The 13,562-nt window shown below is 38.9% G+C and overlaps 1 protein-coding gene across 4 annotated transcripts in view; it reads right to left on the reverse strand.

The window, feature by feature from the left end:
* Positions 1-13,562, reverse strand: part of MCTP1 (multiple C2 and transmembrane domain containing 1) — a 206,082-nt gene that overhangs the window by 111,267 nt on the left and 81,253 nt on the right. For all 4 annotated transcript variants that reach the window (XM_026044074.1, XM_026044075.1, XM_026044071.1 and 1 more), the window contains 2 exons: positions 10,599-10,769; positions 8,748-8,878 (listed from right to left, as the gene is read on the reverse strand). In XM_026044074.1, coding sequence (XP_025899859.1) covers positions 8,748-8,878; positions 10,599-10,769 — 302 coding nt within the window. The remainder of the gene's footprint in view (positions 1-8,747; positions 8,879-10,598; positions 10,770-13,562) is intronic.

Consider the following 13,562-nt stretch of genomic DNA (forward strand, 5'->3'; position numbering starts at 1 on the left):
TCTACAGCATGGGAAATGCAAACAGGATGACTACACTGCTTTGAAAGGCACCTTCCTTCCACTGCCTCCTCACCTCTCTCTGCCCTAACACGAAGAACATGATGAAGAAACACTACAAAAGAGAACTGATATTTCTAATTAAAGTTGGACCACTTATTGTTTTTGCCTTCTTAACTCCACTCTTTGACAAGTCGATATAGATGTAATAGCTTAAAATGCATTACAACTCTTTTTCGTAACTGCAAAACTTCCAGAAAGTAGATGTTGCTGGAGAAGCTGACTGCCTTCATAAAGCCTCTGTAGTTCAGAGCACAGCTGGAGCCCCTGACTCCACTCAGTTTAGAGATGGCCTTAAACATCTGCTACCTACAACTATTTCCATGCAGAATAAAGATGCTTTGAGGATGAAGGAAAACTTGCACGTTACCCGAAAGTGGTGCAGAACAAGCAGGTGGTGGTGAAATCTATGGCTTCCATTCTCAGCTAGAGACCATGACAAATAATAGCCATTTTGAGAGGGCCATAGCTTGCCTATGACCCAAATCTTATAGAAAAAGGAACATAATAGTGATTTGGGGAGCATTCAGTTTCTTATGGAATTGCTATTCACATGCTGTTGGTGAAAGAGGTTCACTACTGAAAAAAAATCAGTACAAGGAATTACAGCAACAACAGCTGTTAACTCTACAGACAGATTTTCAAGCACCGCTATAAATAACATTTCAGGGAATTTTAACTTTCAGGGAGTACTCAGCTTGAGTATTTTGCATTAGTCTGCTGCTGAGCCTACCTGCATGCTACCTGGTCCTTTCAGAGCACATCTCTGACAGCATGACAAATTCTCTTCTTAGGAGCCCTGGAAAAATCGCTCTGCCTAGCTGACAGATTCAGGCAGAGAACTGGAGATGTGTCCTCCCCAGTACCAGCCCTGCACGTGCCTGCACTGTCAGGCACCAGGTGGATATAGATATTCAGGCCTTGATGCATTTAGAAAGAAGAAAAACCATGTAAGCTCCTCAAGCTCACATGTTGAAGTATTACAGATAAGTAGCTGCAGAAACATGGTACAGCTTCCAGAAGGGAAGATTTTAAGATTTAAGGGGAATCCACCACTTCCTTTGAAAATGCGTTCAATGTGCTAATCACCCACACCATTAGAAATACATTTCTGATTTATTTCTCATTTGAATATATCTGGCCTTAGGTTCTTTTTACGCCTTTCTCTACTAGCTTAAAAAAGCCTTTAGCACCCCGTATCTTGTTCTAGTGAAGGTACTCGTATACCATAATCATATCACTTCTTGATCTTCCTTTTGATATGCTAAGCAAACTCAGCTCCCTATATATTTCCTCGGAACACATTTCCCACAGTCCTCAAATGACTTTTTGTAACTTTTCTGATCCAGCGAGATTTCCCTGCAACCTTTTTAAAGTGAAAACCAGAACTATATGTAGTATTTTATTATCAGCATGTGGAAGGGGTAAAAATCACCTCCCTCTCTAGTTCTAACAGAACCAGGAATGTAAGACCACTTTGGCACCCCGGTGCAATATCTTTGCTAATGAATGGCTTACAAAGGTAGTGACATGACATAGGAGGCCTCTGAAAAGCCAGGTGGCCGGGCAAGGGAGAGCCAGCCTGCAGCTGGATCATTTTCTCACACGACAAAATAAAGCATAAAAGAGGAATTGGCACAATCCTAAGTGATAGGGACAGAAAAGCACCACTTGGCTTACAACCCAGGCAACTTAATTATCATCGAGACTTGCTTAAGAAGACCGCCTTTTAACTCTGCTATGATCCAGGTCTGTGCTGCTCCAAAGGATGCCAAGGAGAGGCAACTGTGCAATTCGGCAATTAGAAGTGAGCTGGACGCACATCAGAAGCAGCAAAGCACGAACTGCTGCAATTTGAGAGACTCCAGATCCTTTATGAGCACAGTGCGATGTTCCAGGAAAACCAAGAAGGAAACAGGGAGGGGAAATTCTGCAAGGCATTGGGAATGATGTGGCTCAAAAAGACAAGGCTATAATAACACGAAGTTCTCAGAAGAACCCAAACCAAAAATGGCATGTATAAACATAAAAAAAAAATAAGAGTACAGATCCCACACAACACAGGCCCTTAGTTCTCTCAAGAGAAGTGGGCTGGTTCTTTCTTAAGTCATCACAGAGGTGACAAATGAAAAGCCAACAGAGCCCTCAAAGGACCTGGAGAATCCAACAGAATGGGCTAAAGCAGATCGATAATGGAAATACACAGCACTGCCAGAAAGACGGGACAGCCTCACTCGTCACTGAGCACTACTTGAGTGCAAGCAAACATTTATTGCTTGCTGAAATAGGTGTGATTCCTTCCACAAAATCCTGCTTAGCGATTTTGAAATGGCAGATGAACATTTTCTTTAGGACAATTCTTTGCAACAAAGTTACAAATCTACTTCATAAATTGTTTAGACAAAAAAAAGTACTTGAGAATGTTCTATTAAGTCATATTCCCTATGCTCTCCTTGCAGCACAGGCATCTGCTGTAGACACGCACCGCGAGTGCTGTCACTTGTAAAACTATTTTGCATTAAAAGTCACATTTTTCTCTGCTCAATCTGTCTGTTGTTCTGCTGAACACCTTTTTTTTTCCCCTACCTGTTTCTCCCCTCTCCATATAATTTAGGTAACTGCAAAAATCTTTCATACAGCTCCAAACCATGCTCAAATCCTCATAATAATATGAAGAGGGGAAAAATTAGATAGGGGATTATAGGATTTGGGCATGGTTTGGAATTGTGTGGAAGATTTTTGCAGTTACCTAAATCCTCATAATCCCCTATCTACACCCATAATCATTTTGGTACTTATTTTCATGCTCCTCCTATCTAGGCAGCCACTTTCCTATTTCTTCTCTTTTCCTCTTATTTCTCCACTTACTCATACAGCAGAGTCAATCTTCAAGTCTGGGAGACAGAGGGTCACAAGAAGGATCTATAAATATAAATCAGTTTGTGCACAGCAGTCCATATTTGATATTAATATAGGAAAGAATTTTACCAATTCTGCAAAATTATGATAAAATGCTTTTACAAGAGTTGGCAAGAATAAAATATGTGGTAGCAGAAAACCAGTGAAGACTAGTGAGCTATAACCGGACCTTTTTGACTTTCTAATAAAGTAACAGTGTTTTTTTTTTCCATTATTAGAAGCAGTTAAATTCTACAGAGATAGTACAAATGTAGCCTGGAAAAGTTGAAGGCCAAATTTTGAGGCTTACTATTTATTTTTGCTCCCTTTGAAAAACAATCATGACTGGGGATGGCCCAGCACCTCCCAGGATTTGTCAACGGCAGGCCTGCCAGTGCCATTTGTTGATGTTGATGCTTCTGGCAAAGCTTTCATTTTGCCCAGGGAACTGCATCTGCAATAATTTCACTTTAGTCATTGAGTACAATCAACAAACTAGTATATACACAAGCTGGTAGGTGCCTGCTTGTCTGTGTTTGCACAGAACTCCTGGGTAAGTCACATGTGCACACAGTCCAAAATCCAAATCACAACAGTGTATTAGCAGTCAGGCTTTCCAATTGGAAAATAGCTTGTCTTTCCAAAGTTACCTGAGGAGGCAGCAATTTTCAGCATGAAAAGTACTTCAAATACCACCCCAATAACATGTTATTTCCAAATCGGCAAACCGTTCACATTTATCACATCCAACATTAAGACTGCACAAAGAACTTCCCAACTCTCTGCCAATGAGATTTTCAAAAGTCCTCACCAGTACTTTACTATAAACCTCAATCTCCAAACGTAGCTCCAGAAAATAGATCTACAAGGAAACATTAGCAGTAGCATCTTCAGCGTCCTTCACTCAACATCCATTCCAACAAAACAAAATTAAGTCAATACTACACAGTGTGTATGCACAGACACACACAAACAGGCCAAATTTTAATGGCAATATTCAGAGAAAGTATATTCGGTTCAGAGAAGGTATTATATCTACAGAGATAATTAATACACAGCTTTAGTGGAAACATAATAGACAAGGTTGCCTTCATTTGCATCAGATAGGAAAAGTGACATTAACATTTATATTTATAAACGTTGAAATTTATCTGGAAACAGATAAAGCCAACAGTAATCTCCTAGCATAAAATATGAGTAAGATCAATGTCATTTTAAAGATAAACACACACTTTTCATCCCAATTAAATAATGCTATAAATCCTTCTGCACTGGATTGCAAATAACTTCAGCTGAATAAAACTGCATGATAGGGGATTTACTTATCCTGTATGTTCACAGAAACAACTTGTTCCCTGACAGCACTCATTCTTGGCAATTTATTGCAGCTGTCAGCAGCCAATTTGTTCAGATTACTGCTATGCATAAAGGTGTAACAATCATGAGGATTTATTAGCCGATTACTGTAAAGGCGACAGTCTGGATCGCCTTTGGAAACACAGATGATAAGAAAGTTAAATAATTACATGAAGATTAAAATAATTTCACCTACCTTTCAGTCTCAATATTAGCTACCTAAACTTACTAGTTTACTACTAAACTTATATGCTTTTTATCATGGTAATCTATTGACTCAGTATGGAAGAGGAATGATTTTAGTTGTAAATAGCAAGTATGTGGATATTTAATTTAGCCAAGCTACACAACCTACGTATGCACCCATACATTCTCGCACAAGTAAATCAATCATAATTACTATTCCCGTGTTATGGTAATAACTCTAATTATCAAATGATGTAATGAGTAATGTTGCAAGTTCACATATTCATTTGAACTTACGAAGGGTGCCACTATGACTACAAATATTGGTGCTTTCTAGGGAAAGAACTAAATGACCTTGGACCCCCACATATCCTTGCTCCTTGAAAGCATTTGGACTCTCCTCTCCTGATGCCTTTTTTTTTTCTTTTAAGTTATCTTAAGTTATACTCTTTTTAAACTTTTTAAGTTATCAGAACTTAATCTTCTGCTTCATTCCACACAGAACACGCTTCTAGTCAAGCCCCAAGTTTCCTCAATGAATCTGCACATCATCTGGAACACACTTTTCTCAGCACTTTTGTATGAGGTCTTTTTCTCAGGAGAGACCTTCTGGCTTTTGAAACCTCCAAACTAGAGATGGAAACGGTTCTAAGATTGCACATTTTTTGGGTGTTCTGAGAGGGAAGTTCACAGTGTGCTACATCTTTCATATACAGATAAGATTCAAACTCAAATGAGTCTTATGGATACATAACGCCCAAAGTTAAAAATGGAAATAAGGCAGTCAGCATCTCACCTCAGGAGCGGCCAAACTCAGTGAGTTTGGGTACCATGATGATCATGGTGCTTCGTGCTAGCTCCGTGAAAAAGGCATCTTTGTCCTTCTCTGAACAAGGACATCAAGCTGTCTCACGCGCTTAATATATCCCTCACCCTCAAAGCCACCCCTTCCACTTCCATCATCTGTTGTCACCGAGTCCCCAGTCAGAATCTTTCTCACAGGACTTCAGTGTAGTCTAGCATCTTTTTCCCCATCTTTCTGCCCATCAAAAAATATTCCAAGCTGAATTCCTTCCTGGTTGATGTAGTCTCCATGACATCTTCTGGATTTCATCACTGTCCTGCTACCAGGTCCCAAACCAATGATTGGGCCTGGTTCGGATGCGATGATCCAAAAAGAGGGACAGGAGGAAGAGGAGGGAGATCTTCAGTGCCCATGAGTGACGAGAATTGGTCCTTAAAGTTTTTTTTTTTTTTTTTTTTTTTCTCTCCTCTTAATCTCTATTCTTTCAATAAGCATAATCTCTTCAATCAAGGACGGCTTCTCCCTGACCAAACTTTGGACATACAAGACAGCTTCTTATGAAAGAACTCTGATATTCCTTTAACTTTTTTTTTTTCTCTAAATAATAGCTACTGCTGGAAGAGTATTCCTAAAGAGACAAAAAGGATTATTTTCCACCATTAAGCTGTGTGCTAGAATACCATCTGCACATCTTCTGCTTCCTGCCTACTTGCTTATTACCACATTTCCTGGAACCTGAATCAGGATCTACCATCCCTTAGATATTGCTGAGATTGCAAGAGAGGTTGAGGTTTATACATATATATGTGTGTGTGTGTGTGCACGCATGCGTGTATGTGTGTATATATACACACACACACACACACACACATATATATATATATATATATATAAAGTAAATACACATTTAGCATACCCCCACATACGTTGCAAACAGAAAGTGTCTGCAACCTGACTGGCTGAACATGGGATGTATTGACGTTCCGGGATGTGCAGTAATTTGATTATACTTTAGAATGTGTAGAAATCCCAGGCATATGTTAAAAAAAAATGCAATACTCTGAGGACTTGAAGGACCTACAGGCCATAGCTTGGGCATCAAATCATCAGATTTGCTGCGGATGTGTTACTCGGTTTGTGTATACATATATTTCTCTCTGGAAAAATCTAGAGAGAGACGAGATGAATCTGATGTAGCTACCTGAATCAGTGTAAGGCTACAGCTTTAACAAGTTACCCCCAAAATATCTGGAGCTTTTAGACCCAGCCTCAAAATGCAAAAAAATGGAGAAGGGCAGAGTAGAACTGCCAAGTGTCAGTGATTTTTATCCACAGTGACTGGAAAAGCGTCTTAGGGAGGGGGAATATTAAGACCTAATTTTGTATTCATATTGAGCTTGACAAATGACAAAGTTTTTCAGGGAGATGAAATTGTTTGCAGGTTACATTATCCAGAGGTGACATCTTAGCTCTGGATAATGTAAGGTGAAATAGCAGACTGTCTAAAAAGACATGCTGAAAGAGTAGTTTTATATATGAAGGCACAGACCTATAGAAGAAAGGTCCCAAAAATCAGAAAGAGCAAGTTAGCAGGAAAAGTTCTGCTGATTTTGTGAAAATCAGCCAAACGGTGCAAAAGCACTGCAGGTGAGTTGTGCCTGAGGAGCGTCTGTCCTTTTTTTATTTTTTGTATTCATTCTCTCTCTCTCTTTATATATATATATATATATGTAATATATAATATATACACACATATATATATACACACACATATATAATTGCCAAAAAGTATAATCAAGCTCAAAACACACTATTTGTTTTTTATTTATTTATTGGAAAAAATTACCTAAGCAGATCATACATTTAAGGCTACAAATTTCTCCTTTTCTAGTTTTTCTCATTATTACTTAGCTTTCAAGCTCCTTGCAGCAAAGACTTTCGTCTTTGTTTGGTTGGTTCTTTTGTTGTTTTTTTTTAATGCAATGCTCTTAAAAATATTTTAAGCACTTTAATTATAATTATTGCTAACAGTAATATCATAAGTACTTCTTTTATGAGTGTGTTCCAAAAGGTCCTATTGGAAAATTCTGAATTTCAGTCTTTAGGAAAAGAAGGTTAAAGATATGCAGAAAATAGTTTCTTCTTTCAAATGCCCTACATATTGACACAGTACTGAACCATTACACTCCTCAGAAAAATAGTTAGTTACCATATGTGCTCACTGCAATCAATAAAGGGACAACATAAAATGTAAACTTCAAACTGAAGCTTAGCACCCCCACCAAAGGACTTATTTGTATAAAAATATAATCCTAACAAGTATATTTTTTACAAGTGGTTTCATCTGGCATCAAGGCCATTTGCTCAGCAAGGAATTTCCATCTATCCTGATTTCCCAAGACTTCTGGCAGGAAATAAAGGCATAATACTTATAAGACTGATCTAATTCAATAAAACAAAGCCAATACTCTAAACAGAAGTAGAGAGATAAAGATTAGCAGAAACATAACCACATGGACATCAGAAGTCCATGGTTCAGTTTGTGGGATTTCCATTCTTGCTTTTGCTTAAAAAAAAAGTAATTTACTAGCACAATTATGCCCCAGTGAAAGCACCTATGACCTTTTATATTCTAAAGGTAAAAAGATGAAAAGATAAATGATAAATTCTTATTATCTTGCATGGACATTAAAGAATTAAAGTGTATGTGATATAACCATCTATCTAAGCTCTAAAAATAGCAGTGACCTGGGACAGCAATTATAAACAATGTCTAAGATTTGGAGGATTTCTCTCCCATTACCTAATAGCTAATGCAACATTAAAAAGAAATAGCGTCTATTACCATTAATGCTATAGAGCAGAACACAATCACACACATTTCTACCGTTTCCTGAATGCTGAGCAAGATTCCACAGATTCACTTTCCTGAGAACTAGGTGATTTCTTTGCCTGAAAGGCCAGGCAGAAGTTTTTCATTTCCTTTAACAAGCAGCTCAAAGAGTAAGAATACCCTTTTGGTCTTTTTTTCGCATATTATCATACATTACATATATTTCTCCCCAATCCCAAAAAATGTTGTTATATAGAACCTCCTGCATCTTAATGATACTGTGAAATGCGGGATTTTCATTTAACAAAACCTCCTAAATCCATCAATTGGTAAAATCTGCCACCTACTGGACATGCAATATATATATATATATGTATGTATATGTACACACACATACACACACACACACACACACACACATATTACACCATTAAAGAATAAGACCAAAACACTAAATCACGCTCATATTTTGTAAGTTCTCCCCTTAACCCCTCCCCCCTCCTTTTTTTTTTGAACAACAAGAACAAATGGTTGTCAAAAAACCAACTTTCAATGGCAAGGCTCATTTTAATCATCTGCTCTCATCCCAGGGAGGGTTGAAATTGTACAAACCTGCCAATAAAATCATCCCTTTTGCCAGCATCTTTGTCCCACACGGTAATATCAATAATTCCACCTCGTTCTTCATAGAGATGAAAGTCAAACTGCTCCCTCCACTGAGGATTCAAAGTTTTTGGCACAATCTGAAAGGAGAGCAAAGGAAAGTCACATTGTATTGCGCAGGCAGGCGCTTTCTTCAATTGTAAAATTGATCTGTAGATTCTGCTCAGAAAGTGGTTTGGTGTTTTTGCAGTTTATCTTAAGCTTTGAGAGTTAAAATAAATAATAGCTAAAAAGGACTATTGGTCAGTGCTTTCACACCCGATCATCAGCAGCCTCCAAAACCTTGCACCTTGTCACCTTCTAAAGCCTCCAGAAGAAAGGATTTACCCTGCGTACAGATCCATTTTTCTATAGAATAATTATACTCTATCCAAGTGACAGTCAGCTACAAAGTTTGTTTTCTTGACCAAAAGGAAAACAAAGCACCTGAAATGACAACAGCATAAGTGACTGAAAATATTTAAACTGAAACAATTTGATCTTCTCTTTTCCCAGTTATTTTGACACTGGGGAAAAAAGAAATTCAGCTTGACTATGGTTGACTTTTTACAGAAGAGTATTTATTTCTAATTTCCTTTTCTCCATAATTTAGATAAAAGTAGCTTGGGGGATCCTTTTCAGGTTTATTCCTGGCAGGAGACATTAGGGGCGTGTGGCAGGAGGGGTGGCTTGCACTGCTTCCCACCACAGCGCAGAGACAAGAGTCGCTCCTGTCCTGCACAAGGACGTAACTTCCTTGGCCCCGTGGCCTCCCTAGAAAGAGATCAAGACTTTTTAATTCCCCTCCCTTCCACCTGCCTCAAAAGTGGGGAAAATGAGAGAGGATTAAGAACCAGAAGAGCTGCAAAAATAAATCCTGCAAGACTTTATTTGTACAAGGAAATGCACAGAGGCTTTCAAAAAAATAACTTTTTTTCTCCCAAAATGAGTAACATCTACCATGTAACATACGGGTGACAATGCTAATGAAGTTTCATGTAAAAACAAACAAACAAAAACCACCCACAAGAGGGAATAACAGGCAACCTACAGCACATTGAGACAGAAAAAACCTGTCAATTACCCATGTGCACTCTGTTACTTTGTTTTGCTTTATAGGTAAAGAGACAAAAAGAGAAAACTTTGGATTTCTCCTGTGCAGTAAATCTCGGAATTAACCTTTAGATGGGATAGTCAAAGCACACGGTTGCAAATAACAGTTCCTTCAGTATCACTTCTTTCAAGAGCATCTCTGCTCTATTTCCACCTGGAAAGTGCATGTGATTGCTTCTGAGCTGTCTCAGAAGGGCATTTCTTCAGTCTCTTTACAGCACTGTTTGCCTCAAAACATCCTGTTAAAAAGGTACCGTGTAAACACTTTAAAACAGTATTTTCTTCTGACTTGTATAATCCAAACAGTCAGAAACAGTCACCGATTTCCTAGCTGATTTGAAAAAGAATAAAGAAATAAACAGACGTAAAGAGAGAATCTTCAGTTGACTCTTTTGATGGTCAATTCAAACCCATCTTTTTCCAAGGCTGGAAAAACAAGCTCTTCCCCATCCTCCTTGCAGTCCGGTATTTTCCTTTAGGTGTCCATTATTTGTGGTTTATATGGAAACAGCTGATTAATCCAAAATAAAATAAAATAAAATAAAATAAAATAAAATAAAATAAAATAAAATAAAATAAAATAAAATAAAATAAAATAAAATAAAATAAAATAAAATAAAATAAAATACACCTCCAGAGCATTTCAATGAGCATGCAGCAGAAATGGTGAACAGAAGCAAACTGGGCTCGGGCTGCAGATAACATTACCTTGCTCTTGTACTTCTGATGCCCCAAGCGGAACTTCACGTAGGGATCGCTCAGCCCATTCGCATCCATTGCCTTGAGTTCCCGACCTTCTATCAGCGTGACACTAACTATACCCCGCCAGAGCTGAGATTTTCTGTGCAGATCCGAGAGGCGCAAGCTCTGGCTCTGAAACTTCAGGGAAGAAAAACGGAGATTTAGTTAAGCAAGCCCAAATGTTTCATTTGCATTTTAGTGCTCGAGTTTTTATAGAAACGAAAGGGAAAGAATCATCTTAACCCATTTTGAAGTAATTTTACAGAACATATGTGAACTACATCATAAAGAATTATTTGGAGAGAAATCAAAGTGACAAATACGCAGGTAATACCTGGTGCTGCCTTTGCAAAGACTGATACTACTTAAGGAAACGTTTGCTCTTTCTCTCTCTCTCTCTATATATATATATTTTTTTTTCCTATTTTACTTCCCCAATGCTCCTCATAGAACCAATAATAGTATGAAAAAAATGTGAGGTCTACCTTTTATTAGTTAGGTATGAGTGAAGGAGTTTATAATACAAATAAACACCCAAACTATTTTTCTTTAGTAACGCAAACACAGCACAAGTAGTATGGACCCAGGAAAAAGAAGGCAAACATTCACAGCTCCTGTGCCACGGGACAACTAGCAGCCCCTAAAATACGCGGCATTCTCAGAAAGTGCAAACAAAATGGAATTAAACATCAAGAGTTCCAATAGCCCTGTCATTGGTTCTCAATGCAACTTTATTTTGTGTCTTTCAGATGGTAAATCTATTTGGATTGCAACTATGCATGATACCTTAAGCAGGATTTTTACTTTATTATCCAGTGAGGGCGATGAAACATAGAGTGGATCATAACCCGCCCTCACCAGACTCCAGGGCAGTGGGATACACGAGGACCAGGGTGGCTGGAGGTGCGGCAAATCTGAGCAGCATGTTTGTCAGCGGCATTTCAGAAGTCATCATGGCCACACACCTCCTATTTCCTAACGACTATTCATTCCATACATAACCGTTTCACTCCCTCAAATATCTCAGTATATTGAGATTTATCTCCCTGAAGTGAAGGGTTTGAGTGTGGCAAAACCTCTCAGAGTTCTTTTCTCCTAAGGTAACAACACCAGTGTTTGCTGTGAAGCGGACTAACCTTTACTCTTAGCCACTTTAATCTGACCCTACCCTTCCACTTCACAAAAATGCTCATACTCTTAAGTTCTCTTTTTTAAAACCTGTTACTGAACCTGACCCTCGCCTCTTAAACATAAACTAGGAAACCACAGACAGGGAAGAAAAGTATTTGTAGCTTAAGTTCAAGGCCGTTTTCCCAGTGCTGTGTTATTTTTAATGACACCCGGGCCCAGGAAAGCCACACGTCCCCGTGTCCCTCAGCTTGCTGGGACTTCAGGTCAGCACCTCACCTGGTCCCACACCCGCTCCACAGAGCAGGGTTGTCACTGAGATCCCGACACACAGGGAAGGCAATATTTTTGGCAGGGACAGTAGGTGCTGTATTGCATAAGGGGTCCAAACTGCACTTGGATAAGATGCTTCCTGTCTTGGTGCCAATTTGGGCTCTCCTATTAAAGTGGCAACAGCAAACCAATGGAGAGCCACAACTGTAGTTCTCTCCATGTGGCTGTATTAGAACAATATGTGATATACAACATAAAGCCAGCAGCCAGTGTGACAGCACAAACCCTGGGAAAATTCCCCAGAAATGGGAAAGTCGGATATAAGAAGAGGTTTCATTCACAACACAATAACATAATTACACTTTTTTCCTCATTACAAACACTCCCTAGTAGGAATATTAAAGTCAACCCTCCTTGTTGACTTGTCCCGTGAATAAGTGAAAAAGGTTTCGCCTCCTCCTGAATCCCCCTGTTCCAGTTTCTTTGATGGTTTACACTAAAAGAAAAATTGAAGAGTAATTAAGCAAAGCTGAGTCTGCCCTGAACATAAGCTGATGGGAAACCTGGGTTGATGAATCAAAATGAGCATGAAGATACACTTAGAGAGAGAGTTTATAGTGAGACAGAAGCAGTTGAGATTTTGGGTTCTGCAAAGAATACATAGTTTTGCTTCAGAGTTGAATGGAAAACCCAACTGTTTTCTATTCTTCATATTACCATGAAAACAAGCATTAGTTGCATTTACTGTTGTTGAATTATTATATAAAGGAAAAGATTTTTGCAACATTTTCAAAATTTTAATTTTTTTCAAAAATTTTCAACAGCTCTTAAAATAATTTGCTGCACTACAGCAGCTGCCCCCACATAAAGATTTTTTTACGACCATCAGAAAGCTTCCCCCATCAAGACAGTTTACATAAGAGATGGCAAGGCAAGGTCTAAATGATCAAGTCCAGAGCATAAGACGGCAGATGAGTCAAACAGGAGTTTTCCAGAGTCAGGTAGAAACCCTGAACCAACGTTCCTGTTTCGCTCGAGAAAGCCCAGATCTTAACAGTTTATGACATGCAGAGAGGCTACCAGAGCCGCTGGCACGTTGACAGAGAGGAAAGCTCTAAAGCCTAAACTGCAGTCTGCTGGAATAAAGGCAGCCGATGGAAGCGGTGTGAGCCACTTGCTGCTGTTTCTTCTTTGCGATGGGCAAATGTGCACCATTGTGCTGCTCCTTCCTCCTGGTCTTTACTGGTGACTCACAGATCCATGAAACAGCCAGCTGCAACAGGAAAGTCGACTGAAAGAACAAGGCCATAGCCAGCTGGAGCCAAAGCTGTTGAGAATTGCTGGAAATGAAAGATGGGCTATTTTGCCCTTTCCTAGGCCATTCCTGTTCTGAGGAGTTACAGATATGGATGTGAGAATTTAAAGATACGGACGTGAGAAATTCCAGAGACAGGCAAGAGCTCATGTCCAGAAATGACAACAGGTCATTTTCATAAGATTTCAAGGCATATTTGCCCCAAAGTAGTGACA

The sequence above is a fragment of the Nothoprocta perdicaria genome, unplaced genomic scaffold, assembly GCF_003342845.1.
Source record: "Nothoprocta perdicaria isolate Ctin4 unplaced genomic scaffold, notPer1 scaffold_35, whole genome shotgun sequence".
Classification (NCBI taxonomy): Eukaryota; Metazoa; Chordata; class Aves; order Tinamiformes; family Tinamidae; genus Nothoprocta; species Nothoprocta perdicaria.